At 50.0% G+C, this 22,897-nt stretch overlaps 1 protein-coding gene across 3 annotated transcripts in view; it reads right to left on the bottom strand.

The window, feature by feature from the left end:
- Positions 1 to 7,452: 7,452 nt before the first annotated feature.
- NTNG2 (netrin G2) overlaps positions 7,453 to 22,897 on the bottom strand; it is a 46,201-nt gene continuing 30,756 nt past the window's right edge. For all 3 annotated transcript variants that reach the window (XM_083876020.1, XM_083876021.1, XM_083876019.1), the window contains exons 4-8: positions 21,171 to 21,343; positions 19,465 to 19,491; positions 9,231 to 9,398; positions 8,049 to 8,183; positions 7,453 to 7,747 (exon numbers count right to left, since the gene is read on the bottom strand). In XM_083876020.1, the coding sequence (XP_083732146.1) occupies positions 7,524 to 7,747; positions 8,049 to 8,183; positions 9,231 to 9,398; positions 19,465 to 19,491; positions 21,171 to 21,343 (727 nt within the window). In that variant the 3' untranslated portion in view covers positions 7,453 to 7,523. The remainder of the gene's footprint in view (positions 7,748 to 8,048; positions 8,184 to 9,230; positions 9,399 to 19,464; positions 19,492 to 21,170; positions 21,344 to 22,897) is intronic.

Below are 22,897 nucleotides of genomic sequence, written 5' to 3' on the forward strand. Positions count from 1 at the left end.
ATGGAGAGAATTCTACTTATTTTGTATATTTTATTGCCTGTTTTTATAGGAACAGAAGAGTTTTGTTTATACAAACATGCCTTGAGTTTTGCTCTTGCTGCTGCTCTGTCAGCTGGAATGCCTTTCTTGTTGCAGTGGCAACACAATCTGCAGATTCAAACCTGTGAGGTCTGTTTGGTCCCACTGTATCCTTGTGAGGAGGAATCTCACTGTGGAATCTTGGTCCAAGATCTAGTTAACAGTTATTGCTAATATCACTTGAGTTTCTTTGTATGGAGCTTTTGGAGATCTGCAGGAATAAAAAGGGCAGGCAGTTCTTTCTAGGTGTTACTGCTAGATTCTTTCCACTGTGCTGGTGAAGAATATGCAGCCACTAAACAAGAACAGCAAAAAAACAAATTATTTTTAAGAAAACCTTCCTCACATCATAACATTTACAATAAAAGTGGGGTTATTTCTACTAAGAATTCCTTGGGGTTACTGTGAAGTAACACTTTTTTTTGTTTTCTGGAGCTTATGTGCGTGTCTCAGGAGGTGAAGAGCAGCATTTCACATGCACTGAGCTTTGTGTGGAGATAACCTGAGAGTGCAGGTCTCAGGGAATGCAGGAGCTGCAGGGTTGGTACCAGTTGGCTGCACAGAGTGGGCCAGGTTGTGCCATCTCCAGGTGTGTGTTCAGGGACAGCCTGAAGCAGGGAATGTCCTGCTGTCCCTTGTCACAGCATTGTGGCAGTGGCTTTGCTGGAGCAAGTGAGCCACAATCTTCAGTTCCATTTTTGTTATTGCAGGGATAATTCCAGCTTTGTCCTTTGAACCCACTGTGGTCCAGCTCAGGGAGACACCAGTGCCTTACTCTGCCAAGCACCACCAGGTGCTGCGTCAGGCTGTAGTTGCCAGGAAAACTCTCATCCCTAATGCATCCAAGCCCAGAACAAACGTGCTTTACTGGTAGGAGCTGGCTTGGAGATGTGTGGGGAGGCTTTTATTGCTGGCTGGGCCTGTCCAGCTCGTGCTCTGCAGGACCGAGTGATTCAGTGTAATGGGGAGAATCTGGGAGATCCCTGTGAGGTGAGATCAGCATCTGTGTGTCGTTTAGCTTTAGTTATTTGTTATGTTGCATTCTGAATCCTTCAGTGACCCCTGACTCTTCCTGGCAGCCCTGTGTGCTCTTCTCCAGCTGCTGTGACTCTTGAGAGGCTGCTGAGTGACTCTGACCTTAACAAACGAGACATTTCAGTCACTCTCCATCACAGACTCCATACCCTGTGTGTTATTTCCCTTTGTGTTAATAGGAATATTTAAAAACTGTCATTTTACAAGCCCCTTGGCTCTTGTTGGCAGGGCTGTGCTGCCCTGCCTGCTGTTTGTACTTAGCACATTAAGAGGCTGCTGCTCTGCAAAAACCCCACGGCTGTGGAAGCCATTTGGACTGTCTTGATGTAAATAAAGTGAAGCTGGCAACAAAATGAATGAGGAAATGCTTTTCTGGTTATTAAATGCAATTTGGTCACAAGAATGTTTCTGTGAAACTTTTCTTCTAGTTTTCTTTCTCCTTAGTCTGCATTTCAGAACGTGTTCTGGCAGCAGTACTTGCCACGTGCTGGAAGGAATTTTGTTTCAACATTTCATTTTTGCTATACTCTCTAATGCCTGTGTATTCCCATAAATCATCTTTGAAGTGTGTTCAGTTTCTCAGACCTTTTTGCTGGTTTAATACTAGATTTATCTGACTTAAGTCGTCAGTCTTCAGCAGGAGATTATTGCTGCCATGTCAGTCTGTATCATTAGTCCTGTATTTGTCAATAAAAAAAATGCTTGGGTTATTGCACTTACAACACTTTTCCCTCTTTACAAACCACTCAGAGTAGGTTTGTAGCTTTAACTTTTTCTCCTGTTGTTTATACAAGGAAAACCAAGCAAAATCCAATCTCAAGCACACTTCTCACTGACTCAAATCTGCAGTGAGGAACAAACAGATCAGGTACAATTTTCATAAATTCTCTGCTGTTCCCACTCTGGTACAAAGTGCGGAGTAGTGATGGGCAGGCACTGTGCAAGCTGTGAGTAGAGACTCGCTGTACTAATTTATAACTCTTCAGAGCTGGTGTCCCTTGGAGGAGGCTTTTTAGTGGTGACTGAGTGTTCAAGTTGGAAAAGTCAGTAAAGAAACATACTCCACACAACTTTATGTAAAACACTTTATTGGAGGTTATGCCAGAACCCTTTGGAAGGACCAGTATCCAGGTTTTATAGAGGCTTCCATGCTGCTTCCAAGTTTGGAGCTTAATTTGCAGTGGAAAGCCAGTCCCCTCTGTGTTCTTGGGAAGGAAGTAAAGTCTCTTATGTAAGTGCTGGACTGTGTTTTGTTGAGGAGTTTTCAGAGTGCGGAGGTTTTAAAAATTTATTCTTTGTACACAAAATAGGCTTTGTAGTAAATGTGGGATATAACTGTGGTTATTCCTTTTTCCTTTAAGATTTGCTGTAATTGTTTTCCATGTCATTATTCCCAATCATGGTGATGTGAGAGCATGGCAGGTCCATGTCTAATCTGTGTTCCTTAGCTCCGGGTCACTGTGCCCTATGCTGCCTTCCCAGCTGTTCTGGGCTGTCTGTGGGGCACCAGAGGGAAACCAGCAGTTTTCCAGGAGCGTTGTCTGCTCTGGGAAGTGCAGGAGGGCGGTGTTGACTCCTTGAGTGGACCTAAGGAGAGCTGAGAGCTGGAGATGCCAGCCAACAGCCAGTTGGAGATGCCAACTCTCCTGGGTTGTGCCAGGCTGCTGTGGGGACATGAGGGACACCAACCTGTCCTTCCTGTCCATTCACACTCTACATGCTGGTGGAGTTCTTACAGTGCTGTCTCCTGTGGCAGCCCAGTGCAGCAACTAATTAGCAGCTGGGTCTAATGAGTGGTGGCGCAGGAGCTGGGAGCCAGGGGTGTGCAGGCTGGCAAGGCCTTTCTCCTCCCCCTGCTAATCCATGGAATGGGAATAGCCCCCAGCCCTGCTACACTCATGTTGGGGAAGCACAGAGCAGCCTGGGCTCCCAGGGCAACACAGAACTTGTGACTAAACATCAGCTGGGGCTAAGCAACATTCCAAGTCAATGCCTGAAAAATAACATGGAGCCCCAGTAATTCCAGAGCTGACATTTGCTTTTTCGCAGTCTCTGAAACATGGTGAGAAGGCAGAGACCAGAGGAGCCAAAACTGGAGCTGGGCTGTTCATTCACAGCAGTCCTGTGGATGAGCAGAACCACGGTCCTAAAAATGCAAGATGCTCTCTCTCCATTGTGCATGAATAAATGATGGATGAAATGAGTGCTGGATTGTAAATGGAATTTATAATGTTAATGATATAATACAGTCTCTTGCCACAACGGCTCTCCTTTATTGTCTTTTTAAGCTGCTTGGAAAGGAGCCCAGTGCCTTATTCTTTAGTGCAAATAAATGTAAGCTAAGAAGCCTTGTACATCGAATATCACTGACATGAGACCTCCTGGCCATATGTACTTGTCTGTTGCACAGCCCTTGGCTAATTTGCCACCAGCTCCCAGGAAAAGCATAGAAATGAAGGTGGCCTGAAAGCACATTACATCTGGTATTGGGAAAACATAGAAAAGCTGATTTTATAGTCTGGTGCAGCTGTGCAAGGTTGTCACTGATTTCACTGTTGCATGAAGCAAGAACTCCCTTTGCTACAGAGACACCCCATCAGTTTCCCTTCTGTTTTAACCCCTGGAGTGACACTGAGTGTGGTCAGGATGGAGCTTTTGGAGCCTGGTATTGTTGCTGGCAGTTATGTGGTGAAAATGGGTGGGTTTAAGCTTTCCTCACACGTTTCACCCTGCAGTGAAACTTGTTACAACACTTCCAGAATCAAAATGCCAAAGGAGCCTTTAGGAGGGTCTGAAGCTTTTCTCTGCATCTCAAATCAGAGTGTGATTTTTAGCCATTTTCTAGCTAAACTCTCCAGGTCCCAGCCAGGAGGGCTGAGAAGATGTGGATATAAAGCTCTTCAAAACCCAGCTCTGCTCTTATTTCTGAGCAAAACCACTCATCTCTTCCTTCATACTTTCTTTTATTTACATTTGAGGCTTCTCATGAAAGCCAATTACAGAGCAGAACAGGGCAGTGAGACCATTTTATTCCCACTGAAAAGTGTTGGTTCTCTTGTTTCTCCAGCCTCTGCAGGGCTCCTTACAAATCACTTGCAGATGAGATGTCTGCTGTCTCATCTTTAAAACAAAAAATAACATACCTGGGAACTGCCAGTGAAATTCTTTCTCTCCTCTTGTCTCCAGCTCCTGGGAGCTGTAGCTTTAACATTTTACCTGGCAAGTGAGCAAGTGTGCATCAGGAAGGTTTTTGTAGCCTTGGGGCTTTGGTTATTTAGATTTTTCAGAACTCTAAATAGTTAAAATCAGAGCAGAATTTGAGGTAAACAAGAAAAATCAAAAGCTCTACTTGTGCTGTTTGGAGAGGTCACTTTTTGTAGGCAGAAGTGTAATTTAAAAACTTTTTCAAACTAATCAAATGCCGGTGACAGGATGCACATGGAACCTCTTGAAAGAGCATAAGTGGCTTTTCTCAGAAGGAGAAGTACCTTTTGGGTAATCTTTCCACAAGTATCAAGCTCATTGGACAACTCCCATTTGGAATCATTAACTGATTTACAAAACTTCTGCCTTAGAGAAGATGAACTTTGGGATCTGTGGGTACTTGCAGTGATGGTTTCTCTGTGTTACTTCAATAATGCTCTGTTCTCTTTGTGCAGACAGATGTCTGCATTTTTTGTGTCTTCAGTACTGAAGCTTTCAGAAGCTTTAAATTGTTTTCTTGAATGCTAAGTGTAAGTTTTGTGTGAGATTTTCTTTTCTGCTTTGCAGTGTCTTGCATTGTGAGATTCCAAGTTCTCCAGCATGTGTGACTATTCTGTGACTCTAAAACGCCAAAGCCAAACAGCCAATACCTAACCAACCAAGAGCAAAGCCCCAAACCTAGAAAGGTCAAGTGTAGTTTTCAGCAGCCTTCGTTCCTGGACTGGTCTGAGCTTTGTTGTGCCCTTTTGAGGTTATTTTCTACAGGAATTTGGTGCTGCTGCTTGGCACGTTCCTGCAATAAAAGTGTGTTTTGCAGGGAATCTGCTGGGCGGGGAGTTCGTCTGGCTTTATGAAGTAGTAAATTTTCTGTTGCTTAATCTAATATTCTAGAGAAAAACAGTAGTGCAGGGAAAGGAGAATTTTGCTTTACCCTTCAGAAAGGCCATTAGAGATCCTGATCCTTTTACAATCTTTGGTATTACTTGTAAGATCAGTAACATGAGGATTTAAGGTCTGCTGCGGTCAGAAAGCACAAAGAGAAGAATGAATGTTGATACCAAGAGAGAGCAACCAAATGTGCTGAAACCAGGGAGGCAATGCTGGGGCCAGCCCGCTGCCTCAAGGGTCAAATCAGGGTGAGTTGAACCCTCTTTTACTTTATGGTGGATTAAATAAACCCTGTTCTCTGCCTCTGTGATGTTAGATCCTGCTCAGAATGTGTGTTGCTCTTTGAAGTGACAGTATCCATCCTCCACCTTCACTTATGGTTTTCTCTCCTTTTCCAGAGCACAGACTCGCTGTCCCCTCTCCATGGAGGTGGCTGGGTTTTGGTGGCACTGGCTGAGTGCTCAGTATCCAGAGTTACAGCTGGAAGATGCTGCACCTCTGAAACACGGGCTCCTCCTGGCATCCCTGATCAGGATGAGCTGCAGGGACAGGGCCATGGAGGGAAGGTGTTGGAACAGAGCAGGTGTTGAAAGAGAAGCTCTCAGAGAAGAGCTCCACTCAGACAAGGACACCAGAACTGGAAATGCCAGTGGGGCTGAAGCCTGGATTATGTGGAGCTCCTGGGCTAGCTCTGAGAGTGTCCCAGAACTGGGATTGGGACCAAGGCTGCTCCCCTGTCAGAGAAACGAGCCTAGAACTGAACAAGCTGGAGTTGGGGATGTCCCCCATCTTCTAAACCTGCACTCAATCATCTCCTGGCTTAGTAAACGTTTGGATATGACAACACTAGAGCTCTTGTGTTAATGACATTCCAGTTGATCTGACTGAGTTACCCCTTTTCCTGTCTCTGGTTTCTCCTGCCTTCATTTATGTGCTTGACTGTAAATGCCTCCTCAGACAGGAGCATGTTGATGAGCCTTAATGAATGAATATAATCCCTGTGAGCTCTATATTGCTGCTTAAAAATACTGGCTGTGGTTGCTTAAAAATACAGCATTTTCTGCAAAGGTGCATCATGGCACCAGCTGGAGGGGACTGCAATGGGGTTGGGACAGCTGAGGTCCCTGTGGAGAAGCATCCCTGCACTAGGCAGCCTTTTCCTGCTGCAGGCTCATTTGGAAATGGCCTTTTCACACAAGACCAGTGCTTAATATATCACTCAGACTTTGCTCATTGTCTACAGTTAGTAGTCTAACCTAGGCTCAGTGAAGTAATTAGGAGAAATAATTAACAGCTCTCAGTGATGAAGCAACCTCTCTCTCTCCCTCCCCTCTCCCTCACCATGTGGTGCACCTTGGTAGTGACTCAGAAAACACAAGAGGACATTATGAATCAAAAAATAAGTCTTTACCTGTAATTAACTGTGCACACGTAAAGGAAAACGTGGTGATCAAGCAGCCATTAATAGTTGCTTTACTGGATGAGGATACACCAGAATCAAATGCTCATGGTAAAATGTCCCTTTAGGTCGTGGTTCTGTTATAACATTTAATCCAAACAAAAATAAGTCTCTACCAAAAGAAGTATTTGACCCGTACACCATACAGACATGTGTGGATAAGACACTGCACTCCTCGTGTTCCAAATGCCTCACGGCCCCTGTGTTCTCTGTAAGTGCAAGAAAACAAAACCCAGCCATATAATAAAATACAAAATCAATGCAGCAACTATAGTCGTAGGCAACGGTATGTGCGTGGCCAGGCCGGGCCCGTGGTGGGATGTGGGACTACGCAGCAGGGATGGACCAGAGTCCCCTCTCCCCTCCCTCCTGTCCCCTGCCTGCTCTGTGCTGGGGCTCTGCAGTTGTCATGACAGGCTCTTCCACAACAGGACGCCAAGCGGAGGGAAAATAAAAACCAACACCCCAGCCTATACCAAAGTAAAGAAAGTAATAATAAAAAAAACCATCCCTTGGATTGCGGCACTGTTTGCCCAGAACCCCGGCGGCCCCGGGCCGCTCTGTGCGGAGCAGGACAGAGTCACTGTGCGCCGTGTCCCGCACAGGCTGCTGCGGTCCCCGTGTCACCGCGCTGAGACACCGGGCCGGGACACAGGGCTGGGACACCGCGCTGGCCCCGCGGGCGGGAGTCAGCGCCGGGCTCCCTGCGTACCTCTCTGCTTGGAAAAGTGGACCGAAAGAACGTTGTGCAAGTCCTAGCGTGAAGGAAGGCGGAGGAGGCGGTGGGGACGGCCACCCGTCACCTCGGTGTCCCCAGGTCCCTGGGGTGACGTGCCCGGGCTGGGCTCCCTGTGCAGCCTCAGAGGTCCACCCAGCCTGGCAGCTGCAGGGCGAGCAGCCCCAGGGCCACGGTGGCCAGGCTGCCGCCGGCACCGGGAGCACCGTCACAGTCCTTTTTGTCCACCTCACACCGGGACTGCTGGCACAGCACGCCCTTGAAGCCCACGGGGCAGATGCAGCGCTGGTTCTGGTAGCAGGTGCCGCCGTTCTGGCAGAGCAGGAGCTCGTCATCGCAGACATTGGCTGCAGGGCAACAGGGAGAGAGGTGCAGGTGTTACCCCGCAGTGTATTAAACCCCTCGGCTGCAGCAGGAACTGGATTTTAGCTCCTAGGGGTTAAATTATCCAACCCTCCCAGCACTAGAGCAGTTCTAAGGCCAGCAGGATGCAGTGGAGGGGTGCCAAAGCTGTAAAGTAATTTTGGATTTGGGAGGAACGGCCGGAATCTGCTCGCCCCACACCCTGAGCATCGTGGGGCACCCAAACCAACAGCACTGGAGATGCTGCTCCTGCTTAGAGCCATCCCAGAGCAGGTGGGTACTCACGGAAGCAGCCCTGTCTCCAGTAGTAGTTGGGCAGGCAGTCATCACACTTGGGCCCCGTGGCGCCTTCCCTGCACTCACAGTAGCCGGTCTCGTTGCAGCGGTCGTGCATGGACCCGATCTGGTTGCAGTTACATTCTGCCCAAAGAGACAGGGAGGTCACAGCCTGTCCTGCCTGGGCTCCTGTGCCTGCAGTTCCCTGAGGGAAGGGCTGGGGGCTTGGGAAAGTCTGGAGATGTGCTGTGGAGGAGAGCTTAGAGACCAAGGGGCTGGCAGGACACACTGGCCTAAGAGGCCCCCGAACAGTGCAAACAGCCATGGGTGCAAAGGCCACTCCTCTTTGGGGCTGAGCCCTTCTTGTCTGAATAAGACACCTGAATCCAGAGTCAGAAAGACTTTTTATTGTGAGGGTGGGGAGACCCTGGCACAGTTTGCCCAGAAAAGCTGTGGCTGCCCCATCCCTAGAAGTGTCCAAGGCTAGGTTGGATACTGGGGCTCGGAGCAACCTCGTCTAGTGCAAGGTGTCCCTGCCCATGCCAGGGGGTGGAACTAGACAGTTTTCAACCCAAACTGTTCTATGATTCTACGATCATTTTTAGGCTTTGTTTTCAGGGAAGATATGCCTTGCCAGGCCGCAGAGACCATTACCAGCTGCCTTCCTCACTGAGCACAGAGATGGCCGCACAGCCTGCGGGGAGAGGCCGAGTGGAGCCCCTGAGGGCGTGAGGGCGGCCCGGACCGTGCTTACCCACCTTTGTAGACATTGTCACCTGTGTGGACATTGTCACCTATGCAGACACTCTCACCTATGCAGACACTCTCACCTGTGCAAACGTTCTCACCTTTGCAGATGTTCTCACCTGTGCAGACATGCTCACCTATGCAGACACGCTCACCTATGCAGACACTCTCACCTATGCAGACATGCTCACCTGTGCAGACACTTTCACCTGTGCAGACATGCTCAGCCATGCAGACATTCTCACCTGTGCAGACGTTCTCACCTTTGCAGACGTTCTCACCTATGCAGACACGCTCACCTGTGCCGACACTCTCACCTGAGCAGACATGCTCACCTATGCAGACACGCTCACCTGTGCAGACGTTCTCACCTGTGCAGACACTCTCACTTATGCAGACATTCTCACCTGTGCAGACACTCTTACCTATTGCAGACACTCTCACCTATGCAGACATTCTCGTCGTCCAGCTCGGCGGAGCTGTTGCGGTAGAAGCCTAGGCGGCAGTGCTGGCAGTGCTGGCCCCGCGTGTTGTGCTTGCAGCTCACGCAGGTCACCACGTTCAGGAAGTCGATGTAGCTGCAGCGGTTGGAGTGGCCGTAGCACTCACAGTCTGCAGGAGGACAGGAGGGCACAGCTGGGGACAGGGGCCTGGAGTGCCTTCCCTCATGCTGGGAGCAGGAGAGGAGCCGCTGTGCCCCGGGGAATATCACGGCCAAAGCAGGGCTGGGCTGTGCTGGGCAGGAGGAGGGCAGCAGGTCTGCACCGCCATGGGGGGATCGGGATGGAAACTGTCACTCAGAGAGTGCAGCGGGGTCAGGGTCCCTGTAATCTTGAGGTGTGGACAGGCAGGAGCCAGCCCCTTGCAATCCCAGGACATGATTTCCTTCAGAAACTGCATCGTTATGGGAGCAGGCAATGGAGGGGAGTCAGGTGTTAATTACAGAGCTGCCTTGTTAATGAGCAGAGCTCTGCGCCTAGGTTTGGAGGACCTGTGAGGAGCTGAGCTGGGGGGTAGAGCCCTGGCAAAGGGAACAGAGGGGACTGGCCCATGGGATGGGGCTGGCAGAGGGTGCTCAAGTGGAGATGGAGCTGCTGCATGTCCAGATAAAACCCCACAGCCTCTCCCTTTCCCCTCTGTATCCCTCCTCTGCAGGCCCCTTCCTGTTGTACCTTTCTGTTGTGAGGGGTGGTGGCTCTCAGGTTAAATGTCTAAAATAAACCTATGCAAGGCAGTGTGGCTTATGTGGGCTCTTTCTGGTGTGAAGGTTGGAACCATGGCTTGCCTGGCACAGCATGGCCTGCAAAGGCTGCTGGTGGGCTGGGAGATGCCACCATCACTTGGCCAAGTGCTCCTGTCCCCAGGGCTGACCTCTGTCATCTGTGGGCACTTGTTAGATAACAACCATCTCTGGGTGAATTTATAGTCAGGAGGATTGGATTTTGTGCTCCTTGTGTTTGCTTTTTATTACCATGACTTGGGATGGTGACAACCTTGCAGTGTCAGATCCAGGTGCTGGATCTTACTGGGCATTTATATATAAACTATATGTTTATATAGTGAGATGTGCAACTTAGGAGAAAAGAAGGTGACTTGTGGCCCAGCTGGCCTGGTCAGGAAGGTCCCAGCCAGCAAGGGCAGGGGATAACATGAGCAGAAGTAGCCTCAGCCAGGTCTGAGCTTTCAGAGCCTTCAAAAGGAGGTTTGGCGCTGGGGCTTTGTTCCAAGCAGAACATTAAACATTCCAGGATGGCAGAGGGATGGCAGGGAAGGGTGTGGGTTGGCATGCACATGCGACTGGAGGAGGAGACATGATCAATGACATGATGACTGGGGAAGAAGGAGCAGGGCAGAGGTTTCCCCCTGATTCACAGCTGCCTGAGGAGGAGCTGAGAGTCTCTTGTAATCTTGACTCCCTCTGAAAGGACTTCTGCCTCATCAACTGATATCCAAAGAATTCCAGCTCAAATACTGCCTGCTGCAATTCCCAGGTGTTGTTTCAGACTAGGGAAGCACTGCTACACACGGCCAACAGCTAACCACGACAGACCCTCCCCACCTTCTCCATGTGTGAGTCTGCAGGATCACATCACCTGAGTGAGGTCAGGGGACCCCGGAGCACGTCCCTCCCTCTGCTTACCTTTATACATTTCAATGGGAGCCACTGGGCCAGAGTTTGGTTTGAGCCGGATGAGTTTTGAGCTCTTTGAGGATGCTTGAGAAAAATCAGAGAAAGGCTTTTTCTCACTGCTTAGCACCACCCCATGTCCTCCCCTGCCATGAGAACAATGCCGAGCCAAGAGCACTGTGCTGGCAGCACTGGCAGCTATTTCTGCAGCAGACAGCTGGTAGCTGCTACATTTCTGCTCTTCCCCTCCCCTCCTCAAAGTTTGATGCATGAAAAACTCAATGCATGAAAAACTTGATGCATGAATAACCCAATGCACAACACTACTGCAGAGCTGGGAGGAGCTGCTCACACTTGATCAGCATTTGGTGGCATGGTTTGGAATAAGGATCTACAACTCATAAACCATTATCTGCTGGCCATGGACTTGGGCTGATGAAGGTGACACCAGCTGGCACCCAAAAATCTGCGAGGAGGATGAGTGCTATGAAGGTGTCATCTGGCAGGGGTGCATCTACAGGGTCCTGCAGAGCAGGTGCTGCTCCAGCCTGGCCCGTCCCCAGCAGCACATACCTGTCTTTTTCCCGTGCTTCTTGCCTGCAGAGTGTGCTGTGCGCCCTGGTTTGCTCTTCGGAGCCGCTACGCCAGAGGATAGAACAGGTCTGAGAGCTGTGCTGGCCAGGGGGCTCCCTGTTTCCCATGTTTCCTCAGGGTCAAAGGGCTGTCCCAGCTGAAGTGGGGCTCCCTGGGAACTGTGCTGCCAGCCAGACCCATGTCTCTCACAGAATGACCCAGCACTGGGGGTAAAGGACACCAAGTCTTTTGTGCTTTGGTGTGCCCAGCGAGGAGCAAGGTTGAGCAGCACTGAGGTCTCACAGGGACTTGAAAATGGGTTTTGATTCCACTGTTTTTTTTGTGGAGCTTATGCCCTTACAAGTGCTGTGGTGCTCAGGGAGGCTGTGGGTGGGCATTGCCAGCACCATCCACCTGTGCTGGTCACATTGTCACAGTGACAGTGGTGGCAGGAGGTGGCCCTGCTCCCCATGGGCTCAGCTATGGTCAGAATGCACCTGCTCCTGCTTCCAACACCATCCCTGAGGCTGCTGTGGTACCAGGACCCTGCTGGTCTCCATGGCTTTCCTTGGCCCCAAACATCTCCAAAAAGACCTCCCTGGGGCTGGATGAGCAGAGCTGAGCTGAGCTGAGCTGGACCCTCCGAGTAGGAGATCGTACAACAGGGGGTTGTGTTGAGGACAGGGGGTTGTCCTGGCCTGTGGCACTGAGGGAAAACCCTGCCCTGTCCCAGCCTTGGGGACAGGCCTGGCCTTACCTCTCATGTTCTTGGGAGGGTCTGGTGGCTTCAGCTTCTGTCCAAGTGCTGCTGTGTTTGGTGGGTCATCACAGGTGGCATCAGAGAGAACAGCAGATTTAAAACAGTTCCCCCCTGGTTTGCTTAAGAAGGTGGCAAAGGGACACTGGGAGCTCTAGGCAGGTGTCTAAGCTGGGTCACTGGAGCTGTATCTGGTGGAGGACATGCTGAAGCAGTAAGGAGAGACAAAGTCTCCTCAAAGTTAGCATCTCTAAGTGTGAAGAGAGGCAGGAAAAATATTCCTAAGGGGAAGGTGTGGGAGCTGGCTGAGTGTTGGCATGTGTCCTGACAGTGCCCAGGCACAGAGAGAAGCCAGATCTGCAGAGCACTGTCAAGGCTGTCAGCACTCCTGGCCCCTTGGTGTAGCTCTATCCCTTGTTACTGCATCAAAAGCAGCTTTGCCTCTCTGTGAGGCCAGACAGGCCCAGGATGCTGTGATCTGCACAGGAGGGATGCTAAAGTCTACAGCTGGAGTGAGCTACAGGAATCTCAGGTGGGAAACGGGAGCTGAGCACCAAGGGCAGCTACCAAAGCATGTGTGTGGTGGGAACCCTGAGGAGGAGAAGCTTCAGCCTCAATAGCCAGAGAGAAACCTCCCAAGGCTCCCACCTGGAGCACCTCAGGCTGTCACGTAGGAGACTTGAGCAAGGAAATGGAAGGATCTGTGCTCTAAAGGACACAGGCCTATCCACTCACAGGGTGATTCTGCTCTACAAACAGGCTCCAGCCTCAGGAATTGATAGGATTTCCATGATCCTCTCCATTCACCCCAGCAGCAAGCTGTGAACAATCCCTTCTACCACTCACCAGCCTCATCTTTCACGTACACGACTAAACCCTGAGGCTCCATCCAGCCTCGTTCCCAGCTGTGTGCAGGGCACAGACAAGCCCCGAGCTCTTTCCTGGGCAGGAGCAGAAGAGAGGCATGGAAAGCACAGATCCAGAGCTGGGAACTAAAGCCTTCTCTGAGCTGGTTCTGGCTAGCAGGACCCAGCTCAGCCCCGTGGCTCCTACCTTGTGCTCCTGGGCCAGCCTTGGCCTGGGGAGAGCCCACCTGCAGCGGGGCAGCCGCCGACAAGCCAGGGTAGTCTTGCAGTGGTCAAAGAGAAAATTGTGTTACTGGGGGAGCTGATATCCCACAAGGAGCCCTGCAGCATTCCCACAGGGAGTCAGAGCCCCAAATCCAACACCCAGCCCTGTGCCACGGGGGTCTTTAGGCACCGGAGCCCTTGAATTGTGAGGGGCAGTGTGTGCTGAGCTGCCCATGCTCCTGTGTTAGCACCAGGGTCTGAGACACTGCCCTGCACCCCTCTGCTCTAAAATAACAGCTGGGAAACAGCACACGCACCTGGCATGGAGGCACCAAACCCTGCTTTTCAATCCCAACTTCCACACCCTCCTTCAGCTCTGCTGTTCCCTCAGAAATACAAATCAAAGAATTTCCAACCACCGCAGAGAAGTTGAAGCAGTAAGAAATTTTATAGCTCACTTGTTTGGTTTCCCTGCAAACCCTCACCCCCACTGGCTCCATCCCCCTCCCCTGCTTCTCAATATTGGTAACAATCCTCAGGTTTGCTAGAAAACAAACCAGGGACTAAAAATTTTAAAAGCCATATTATTAATTTCAAGCTCCAGTTGGGTAACATAAGGAGGAGGAGGAAAAAAAAAAGAAAATCTCTTGATCCTTGCCAAGTTTCAAAGGACAAACCCGAGTAGGAGAGAAATGTGATTTCCCAGCCTCATCAAGGGGATGATAAACAATACAGAATAAAAAAGAAAAAAAAAAAAATATTACTTTTTTTTATGACAAGCTCTAAGAGAAGGTGATAGACATTGTCCTTTTCAGCTGGAAAGTGGAAACCAATTGATATTAATACGGTGTTAAAGAGAATATGAAAAAATCCCTGTGCAAATTGGCAAGGGTTTAATTAGAGTCACAATAAAAAACAGCCCTGGAGGCATTTTGCTTTTTAGTCATTCACATACACCTCCACTCAATCGCATTTACAGAGCCAAGAAAATTATTAATGCTCATTATCCTGAGAACCTTTCCCTTTGTAGCTCTGGGCCATAATGGACAATTTTACATTTTGGGAGGGGGAGAGAGACACATTTTGCCCCAGACTCACTTCATAAAAATGGGAAACGATGGGCAGCTCTGCTGGAAATTGCTGTTCTTGGGGGGCTTCTGAGGAAGTGGAATAAATTGAACCAAGAAGTCACATTTCATAGCAAAAACCATTGGGGCAAACAGCACAGGGGAGAAGCTTGGAAAAGCCCTTCTCAAAACATCAGTGTGGGATGCCCTTCCTGCAGGACCTCCCCAAAGCCAGGCTGTTGGTGCACAATTTCTGCTGGAGTTGGTACCACCCAGCAGAGCTCACACTGGTCCTGTTTTTCCCAGAGGTGAACTGGCACTGCTGAGGCTGCCACAAACCAGAGGGAGGAAAATTGAAGCAGGAAAAAAAAAAATTAAAAAGGAAAAGTTTGGGTTTTTTGGTGGCTTGGTTTTTTTTCCTTATTTTGAACATGGGAAAAAAATGTAACAAATGGCAAGGAAGAAGCTGACAGGCTTCAAGGAAGGCTTTGAAACAACAGAACTGCAGAAGGCAAAGGAGAATAGCACTTAATTCATCCTCCTAAGGGTAACTCTGTGATTTCTCTTCCTTCTACCCACTTTGGCAGCTTCCACTGCCTTCAAACCACAGCCCTTGCCCATGAACTCATCCCTCTCTCCCCTCTCACCGCACAACCGGGCACACAAAGCATCCTACGAGCACGACCACAGCTCCACCTTGACCACAAAAACACCACGAGCAGCCAAAGGAAGCAGATGTCTAGCAGCTCCATGCAAACCCAGAGACAACCCAAATCTAATCTACTCCTCTAGCCTACATGCCACGCTGCTTCTGCCGTGCTGCTACCCACTGGTGTGCGGAGGCACCGGGGAGAAGGGAAAAACACGTCGGGCTGGCTTTAAATACCTGATTTTTTCTGTGTTTCTGTCACGGGTACAGAGGCAGCAAATTCAGAGGCTGGTCTGATGATGCTTGCTTATGGTGGGAAGGAGAAATTCAGAGGGCAGAAGAGAGTGTGTCAATTAGAGGGCGAAGCAGTGCAGGGATGGGGCAGGGCTCTGGCAGGACTGGTTTAAATGTCTGGCTTTAAAGCAAGGAGGGATTTTAATGGTTCTAAAATTCAGAAGGGGGGGTTACAACAGAATATCTCACTTTGGGATTCTGACACTGCTGGAGGGTCACCTCCTGCAAATGTGTCCTACCAGGGGTTCAAGGGTCACCTCTTTAATAAAGTGTTTCCCTTGGAGCCCAGGTTAGAATTAAATCTGCAGGCTCTTGGGATTGTCATAGTTTTTAAAGAAATACTTTATATTTTGTATGGAGGAGGAGGAGAAACATCTCCGGCCAAAAGCAGATCAGAATTAAGTTGTGCCTTGATTCCCTATTGCTGGTCAAGGGCACACAGTGGAGTTTTGGTACCAAACCCCTCATGCTGCCCAGGTAAGACGAGGTCCTTGAGCTGCTGGGTGGCCCTGGCTGCCCTTTCTGTGGAGCAGCCCCTCCAGGGACTGTCACCACTCCCAGGCACACCATCTTGGGGTGGGACCTGGCTCTGCAGAAGCACAGATGGGGGTCTGGATGGGGGTGAGGAGCAAGGAGCTCAGGCCTGGCTGTATCAAGCCAATGACCTGGTAGCTGGGCTGTGATTTATTCATTTTATCCCTTGCCATCAGTTTGTGAAAGCATTAGGAAAACATTTTCTTTGTCCAGGAGGCAGGTTTTGGAGAAGGAACAAACCCTGTGGTGTCTCTCAGAGCAGGAGAGGTTACCACCAGCACCCCAAACCCCCTAGAGACTGTCCTGCCTGTGCCAGAGGTGCCAAAAAGGCAGTGCACTGCAAATCATACAAGAGATCCAGCAAGCAGCTACCCACATGAACACAGCTGAAAAACAGCCCTAAAATGTCAGTAGAGGTGAGCATGGATAAAAATCAGATGACCCCAAGTGCATTGTGTGCATGTAAATGTGATCAACTGGCCCTGCTGGGGCTGTGGGGATGGGGTGGATGAATCTCCTCCTGCACAGGTACAGCATGGATCTGGGTAAGGAGCTCTTCCCAACAAAGTTGAGCTTTGCACTCTTTTCCAAGGTCACTCCAACTCCATGGAAGTTGGACTTAAACCCTCGGCTCCCTAATTAACTCCTCAAGCAGGGCACTTCCACGAATATATCTATATTTGCATAAACATGCAACCAAGTTTCTTCATCCCTTTGACTGGCTTCTGGCAGCTCCCCCAGACAGACTGTTACTAACATGCTGTGGGTGTAAAACGTCCTCCTGGGAAATATCAGGCCCTGAAAGCATGGCAAAGGGAGGAATGCGTGTCTAATTCCCCCATGAGCAGCTTAAAAAAATGTCCTGCTGTTAAGTTTTATCTGCTCATTTCCAAAAGACAAGGAAAAACACTGTCTCCTTGTTCACAGGGGGAGGGAAGGAGGAACCCCCAGAAAAAGGACAAAAGTTTTCCTCCACGGGGTGATTTCAGAAATTAGGAAAGGATGTTTCTGGCACGTGTGTGAGCTCCAGCCCCGCACGCTCCCCGGCTGCTTGGACAGCAGCCACCTGGGGAAAGCTGGAATTCTGCCCTAGGAAAACTGCACCTGCACTACATCCATGAGTTTGGCCACAGAGATTTGGTGCAGGATTGGGACAACCAGCAAGGACAGAGCAAAACCTGTGTGCTGCTCTGAGTCTGGTGGCAAGTGGCAGGAGGTCGGGGATAGAGCAGGATGGGGTACAATTCCCCTCTCCTTCTAGAGAAAAATGCACTTTAAATTTATTACGGATCAGGAAAGTCTTCATTGCTTTCCTGCCCTGCTTTGTGACAGAGCTGTGAGAACCAGCTGTGCCAGAGACAAACCAGGACTGCCGGGTGGCCTGGTGAACCAAGTCAGGGTGATTTTTATCCATGTCCCTTTATCATCCTACAGAGCAGAGATCCACGGCTACCAACACAACAGCTGGAAGAGGAGCCTGGGAACGGAACCCTGGCTTCTGAGCAGGGCAGGGAACATGGCACCCACCTTGCTGGGTGGTGGTGGCTGCTAGGGGGGTGCTGCTGGTAGTTGTGGTGGTGGTTGTGGTGGTGGTTGAGACGGTGGTTGAGGTGGTGGTGGTGGTTTTTGCCATGGTGGTTTTTGCGGTGTTTACTCGCTGTGGTCGCTCGTACGCTGATAAGCAAAGAGAAGAGTTGCGAGGCACTTACTGGGGAGGCCTGGTGAGTGTCCAGGCCAGCCTGCACACCCGTGAGGCTGCTGCTGCTGCTGCTGCTGGGCTGAACTGGTGACTGATTTCTCAGCGCGGTCACAACTGGGGCACCGGCAGGATTAAGGCACTGGCGGCTGGATGACGCTGCCCACAGCGAGGGCACGTGTGTGTGTGAGAGTGTTTGTGTGAGCAGGGCCTGCAGCCTCAGGCTGTATCAGCTTACTCTGTTGGGGCAGATATTGGCTTAAATACTTACAGCTCGATCATAAACTAATTGCCAATTAAGCTGAAAAGGGGAGATGAAGGCACGTCTGGGCAGGGATGTGGGGTGAGGAGCAGGCAGGAGGTGCCAAGGAGCCCCGCCAGCTGTGCCAGGCTGTGCTCCCACTGCCCGGTGCCCACGTGCCCAGCTGTGCTCCCTGCACGGTGCCATTCCCTGCTGCACCAATGCTGCACCAATGGCACCTTGCACGGTGCCATTACCTGCTGCCACTCCTCACTAAACTACCTGGCACCATCAAAGCCACCCAGCAGCATTGGCACCATTTGTTTCCAGTGGCACCCTTCAAATTTCGGGATGGCTCCTACCACACTGCTCCCCACAACAGCCCCGACTAAAATAACACTGGGACAGAAATTCCTGCTTAACTTACACCTGCTGCCCTCCTGTCCTTGTTTGTCTCAGTGCTTCACACAGATTATCGTGCCTAATTTCATAATAGCCCTGAGCTAGTTTAAATACTTAATTTAGGTCACTTCTAGTCTCCTATGTGGGTTAAATAATCTCTCCTTAACTGGCCTTGGACATAAATCCCTCCTGTCCACCTCCTGCACATCGCTCTCAGCACCCTCCCAGCTTCTGCCACGCAGAAAATCTTGATGGGGAATGATTTCCAGGGAAACAAATGTAGTGCTGAGAATGCTAAGCTTTGTAAATGGGAGGCAAAAAAGTTATCAAAATGGTTTTGAAGAGAAAGGTGAAGAATATTTTGAATGGTTGAAACATTTATTTTTTTAAAATCCTAAACTACTTAAGGGAGACCTTTAATTTTTATTTGAAAATTTCAAGTACTTAACTGCTAAAAATCTAAATAGGGTCCATTTTTCATTTCAGAAAACCTGTCCTCCACTTTCCTATTAGGTGTGTTTTTCGTAATTGCATTTGCATTTCCCTGAAACGATTCCTCCTCCAATTCTTCCCACTTGCCTGCAAACCAAAGAATTCATTATTCATTCAGCTCCCTGATTTGTTTCTTCTGGAGGGGCACTCTGCACCACAACATTCAAACCCAGGCTTCTGCTTACCCAAAACTCCAGACTCTTTGATATCCAACTACCTCCAGCTTTGTTAAATAAGGAGCCCTCTCCTGCCATCAGTCTTGCAGCAGAAATCCCCACTGAGCTCTGCCTTTGCTGCTGACACCTCACAGACATTTGTTCATATACATACACGTGTACATACAGATGTACACACACTCTATATGCTTTTTTTATTGATAGCCCAAGGTGACCCAGACTGGGTTCTACGCCAAATAATTCACACCCAGCTCCTTCTCAGAGCAGAATTCTGCAGTACTGGGGGGTTAAGGGGGGAGTTCACAGCAAGAACTGGTGATTTTGAAGAGTCTTTTTTTATTTCCTTTCCAGCTGCCATACTAACGAACCTCATGGGGGGAAACCATGCCAGAGGAGGAGGCAAAATGAGGCTGCTGAAGTCAGAGGAAGAAAATATAAGACTCTTTGACAGGACAGAAAATGAGGCACAATTAGGGAAGACTTATTGCCTGGAAAATGATAATGGATAGGAAATAACCCTATTTTTTTTCCTAGTGACATCCACAAGGATCATGCACCAAGGTGTTAAATGCCAGCATTTCAGTCAGGGTTTTACTTACTGCCAAAGGCTGAGCCTGCAGCTGCACCTGGAAAAAACAAGAGGAAGCCCAGTCACTGGAAGCAGGACACCATCAGAAGATCACACAGACACACAACATGGGACTGAACAGCAGCTAATTAGTGGGGGCTTGCTCACAGGCACATCAGTTTGCTGCTACAGCTTAAAAGCTGCTTTTGTCAAAGCATAGAAACAGCAGACAACGCTGTCTGGGCTCCTGGCATCTCAAGCCTTTCACCTGGGGAAGGAAAACCAGCGTGGTCCTTGCTGATGGGTTTTTTCTGTTAACCATTTCCTTGGGCTGCTGCGAAATCCCAGCAAAGGGAAAGCACACAGGAGCACTGGGCTAAGGACAAGCTGTAGGGTCTGAACAGGGGAGTAAAAAAAACACAGAATCACAGAATGGATTGGAAAAGACCTTTAAGAACATCTAGTCCAACCCATGACCTAACACCTCCTCATCAACTAAACCATGGCACTGAGTGCCACGTCCAGTCTTTTTAAACACATTCATGGGCCTCCCTGCTATAACATGTGGGTGAATCATGGAAAGTCTCAGCTCTGTGTGAATATAAAGCAGTGATGGAAGAGGCAGGACTACCAAGAGCAGAACACTTCAGAGAGGTGCCTCTGGGGCAGAGGAAGAGGATGTTGATGTGGGGAGAAGGAAGCAGCAGGGAGAGTTGGGGTGGGGACGAGGAAGAAGACTGAATGACAGATGGGAGGAGAGATGAATGGGAGAAGGAAGAGGAGAGGAGAAAGAGAAATAGGAAGAGACACAAGGAATGGAGGGGAGGGAAAGAGAGAGAACAGCATGTCTGTGCCTGTCAACACCAGAAACTCTCCCAGGCTCCTTTGAAGCAATGCAGCCACTTGGTGGGAGCTGACAAGCTCATTCCCTTTCAAAGAACCTGCTCGTCTACCAGCCCTGGCACACACAAAACATTCCCGTCACGGCCTTTGGAGCCTGGATTTCAGCTTTGATCATCTTAAAGCACATAAATCTTTCAAAAAATCTGGGAGGAGGGAAAGAAAAGATTCTCTTTGGTAATGCTCAAAGCTGCTGCTTTGAAAGGCCAGAATGGCTACTGTGGCTTCGTGACATTTAAACAAGTTTGCTAATGTGCAGTGGACAGGAACCCAGGAGGAACCGGCCCATCTGTGATGCTTCCTGCCCCAATTCTCTGCTCAGAGAATGGTGGGGATACATTCTTCATCTCACTGCTGTCAGAGCCATGTTCCAGCAGCAGCCAGAGGAGGCTGGGGCTGTGCACGGGGACTGCAGCTCACAGCGCTTCCCAGGAACACCAGCAAGCACAGACAGGATCCAGAGAGCAGCCAACACTCCTGCAGCTGAGCAGAGCCAGCACACAGCCCCTGGGCTGCTCTGAGCTCTGCTGTGCTGAATAGCACCTTCATCAAAGGACAATAATCAGCATTGCCCCAAAGCCATGGTTGTATCTTGACCCAAGGTCATCATCCCTGCTCTTGACCATCATTAAGATTCATCACTCCTCTGCCAACAGCCAACACATCACCTCTGCATCCACCAGATCCTCCTTCATTTCTCTGTGAAGAACCCATTTCCCTTTGGAAAGCTGAGCATCCTTCACTGATTCGAGCTGGAGAGGGACAAGATGAGCACCTACTCCCATCTGTGGGTGTTGTGCAGGCCAGGGCAGGGCTGGCTCCCTGCAGGTTACTTACATGCATTGGGGGACCCGTTGGGGAGAGGCAGGTAGGACCCTGCCCGCCAGGACCTGGAACGAAAGTTCTTCTTGCACTTGCCACAGTCTTGGCCCGTGGTGTTGTGCTCACACTCGCACTGGAGGCTGCCCTCTTTGAAGGTGCACAGGTTGGCGTGGAGGTTGCATTTACACCTGGAGGAAGAAGACAGGGAGGAGCTGTCAGGTGTTACTGCTGCTCCTCCTTGTCCCCAGCGTAGTACTGAAAATGTGCTGTGGCTGGGCTGGTCACCCCTTCCCTGCTCCTCCTGCAGGTTTTTCTCACTGAACTCAGCAGTTTTCCCCAGGTATCTGGTGCTGGGGTTCAATGTCCACCTCCTCACCCAGGGCAGATCTGTAGCTTCTTGTCCAAAATGAGACACTTCACTCCTCTGACTGAGGCGCACAGACTGTTCAATGACAAGTCAACATCTCCAGCTGACACACCAGGAAGGAGTCCCTCACATGTCAGGCTGTTACAGGAATCTGGGTAATTACCTCAGGTGGAGGCTTTTACTTGGGGCAGTCTCTGGCTTTGGATGGAGGAGCTGGGCTAACCTGGTGGCACTCAGCCCTTGCCCCCTGTGCACTGTCCCAAAGCCAACAGTGTTTTCGCCCTGGTGAGGCTGTGTGAGGCTGCCCAGCACAAACCCTTTTCCCTGTGTGCAGCATGGCCCCAGCCTGCTGTGACCAAAATAACACAGACAACAAAGCCACCACCAGAATCCACCAGTTAGTCCCCGCCTCATCAGAGAAGGCAACAACTAAAAATGCTATTCAGCAATTTGCAAACATTAAGAAACTTTTAATGAGCTGTAGTGCAGTACACAGGGAATAATTATCTCCGTGCACAATAATTCCTGTTGCTCAGACTCCGGAGGTGACTTGCGCAGAGCACAGAGGCTGAGCCCATAACTCACTCGTGGCTCTGGTGACTCCTGGGCCCGAGCTGAGGCCACCAGACAGAGACTTTGGGGACCAAAACATCTCATTTCATTCCAGACAGCCGATCCCTAGCACAGCCTGATGGTTTTCCCTGCTTTGTGCAATAATTTACACCCTCAGAAGCAGAAGCATTAGGAAACAGTAATGCTGTGCCTTCTGTGCAGGGGTGGGGAAGTCTGATGGGACAGTGCTTCCTTTTACAGGGCCCTGGAGATGCACGGATGAATCTGGGAATCAGGGAGTGAACTGCCTGCAGAGAAGACAAAAAACATGGCCTGCTGCTCCTTGTGCTCTGTCTGCACCAGGATAAACAGCCTGGGTCAGGCTGGGAGTCTGGGTGCTGGTGCTGCACAAGCCCCCTGCTCCTGGTACCTCTCTCCCTCTCCCTTGGAGCCCCCAAAGAAGCTCCCCAGCCACCTGCCTGACCCGCTGAGGCCGCCTTTGCTGTGCTCTCCTCACGCACGGCTGGATAAGCTGACCTCATGTATGATTTCTTTTTTTCTTCTCCCTCCCCTCCCTGTCCTTAATTCTAGCAAACCCCGCTCAGAGGCTAAGCATAAGCTGGATGAACAATCTCTCTCCCAGTCTTACAACCCTGCCCTGTGTCTGACCAAGCAGAGGAGGGAATTTTGCAGCCTCTGAAAGGGAGGAGAGAAGAAAACGTGGCCCAGGGAGCAGAGGCAGACACATTCAGCATGCTCCACTCAAAACCGTGCATGAGCGAGGGCTGGAGATGCCACGTCACGGCTGAGAGCACTGACAGCC

This window comes from Zosterops lateralis, assembly GCF_965231275.1.
Source record: "Zosterops lateralis genome assembly, chromosome: 20".
NCBI classification, from domain to species: domain Eukaryota; kingdom Metazoa; phylum Chordata; class Aves; order Passeriformes; family Zosteropidae; genus Zosterops; species Zosterops lateralis.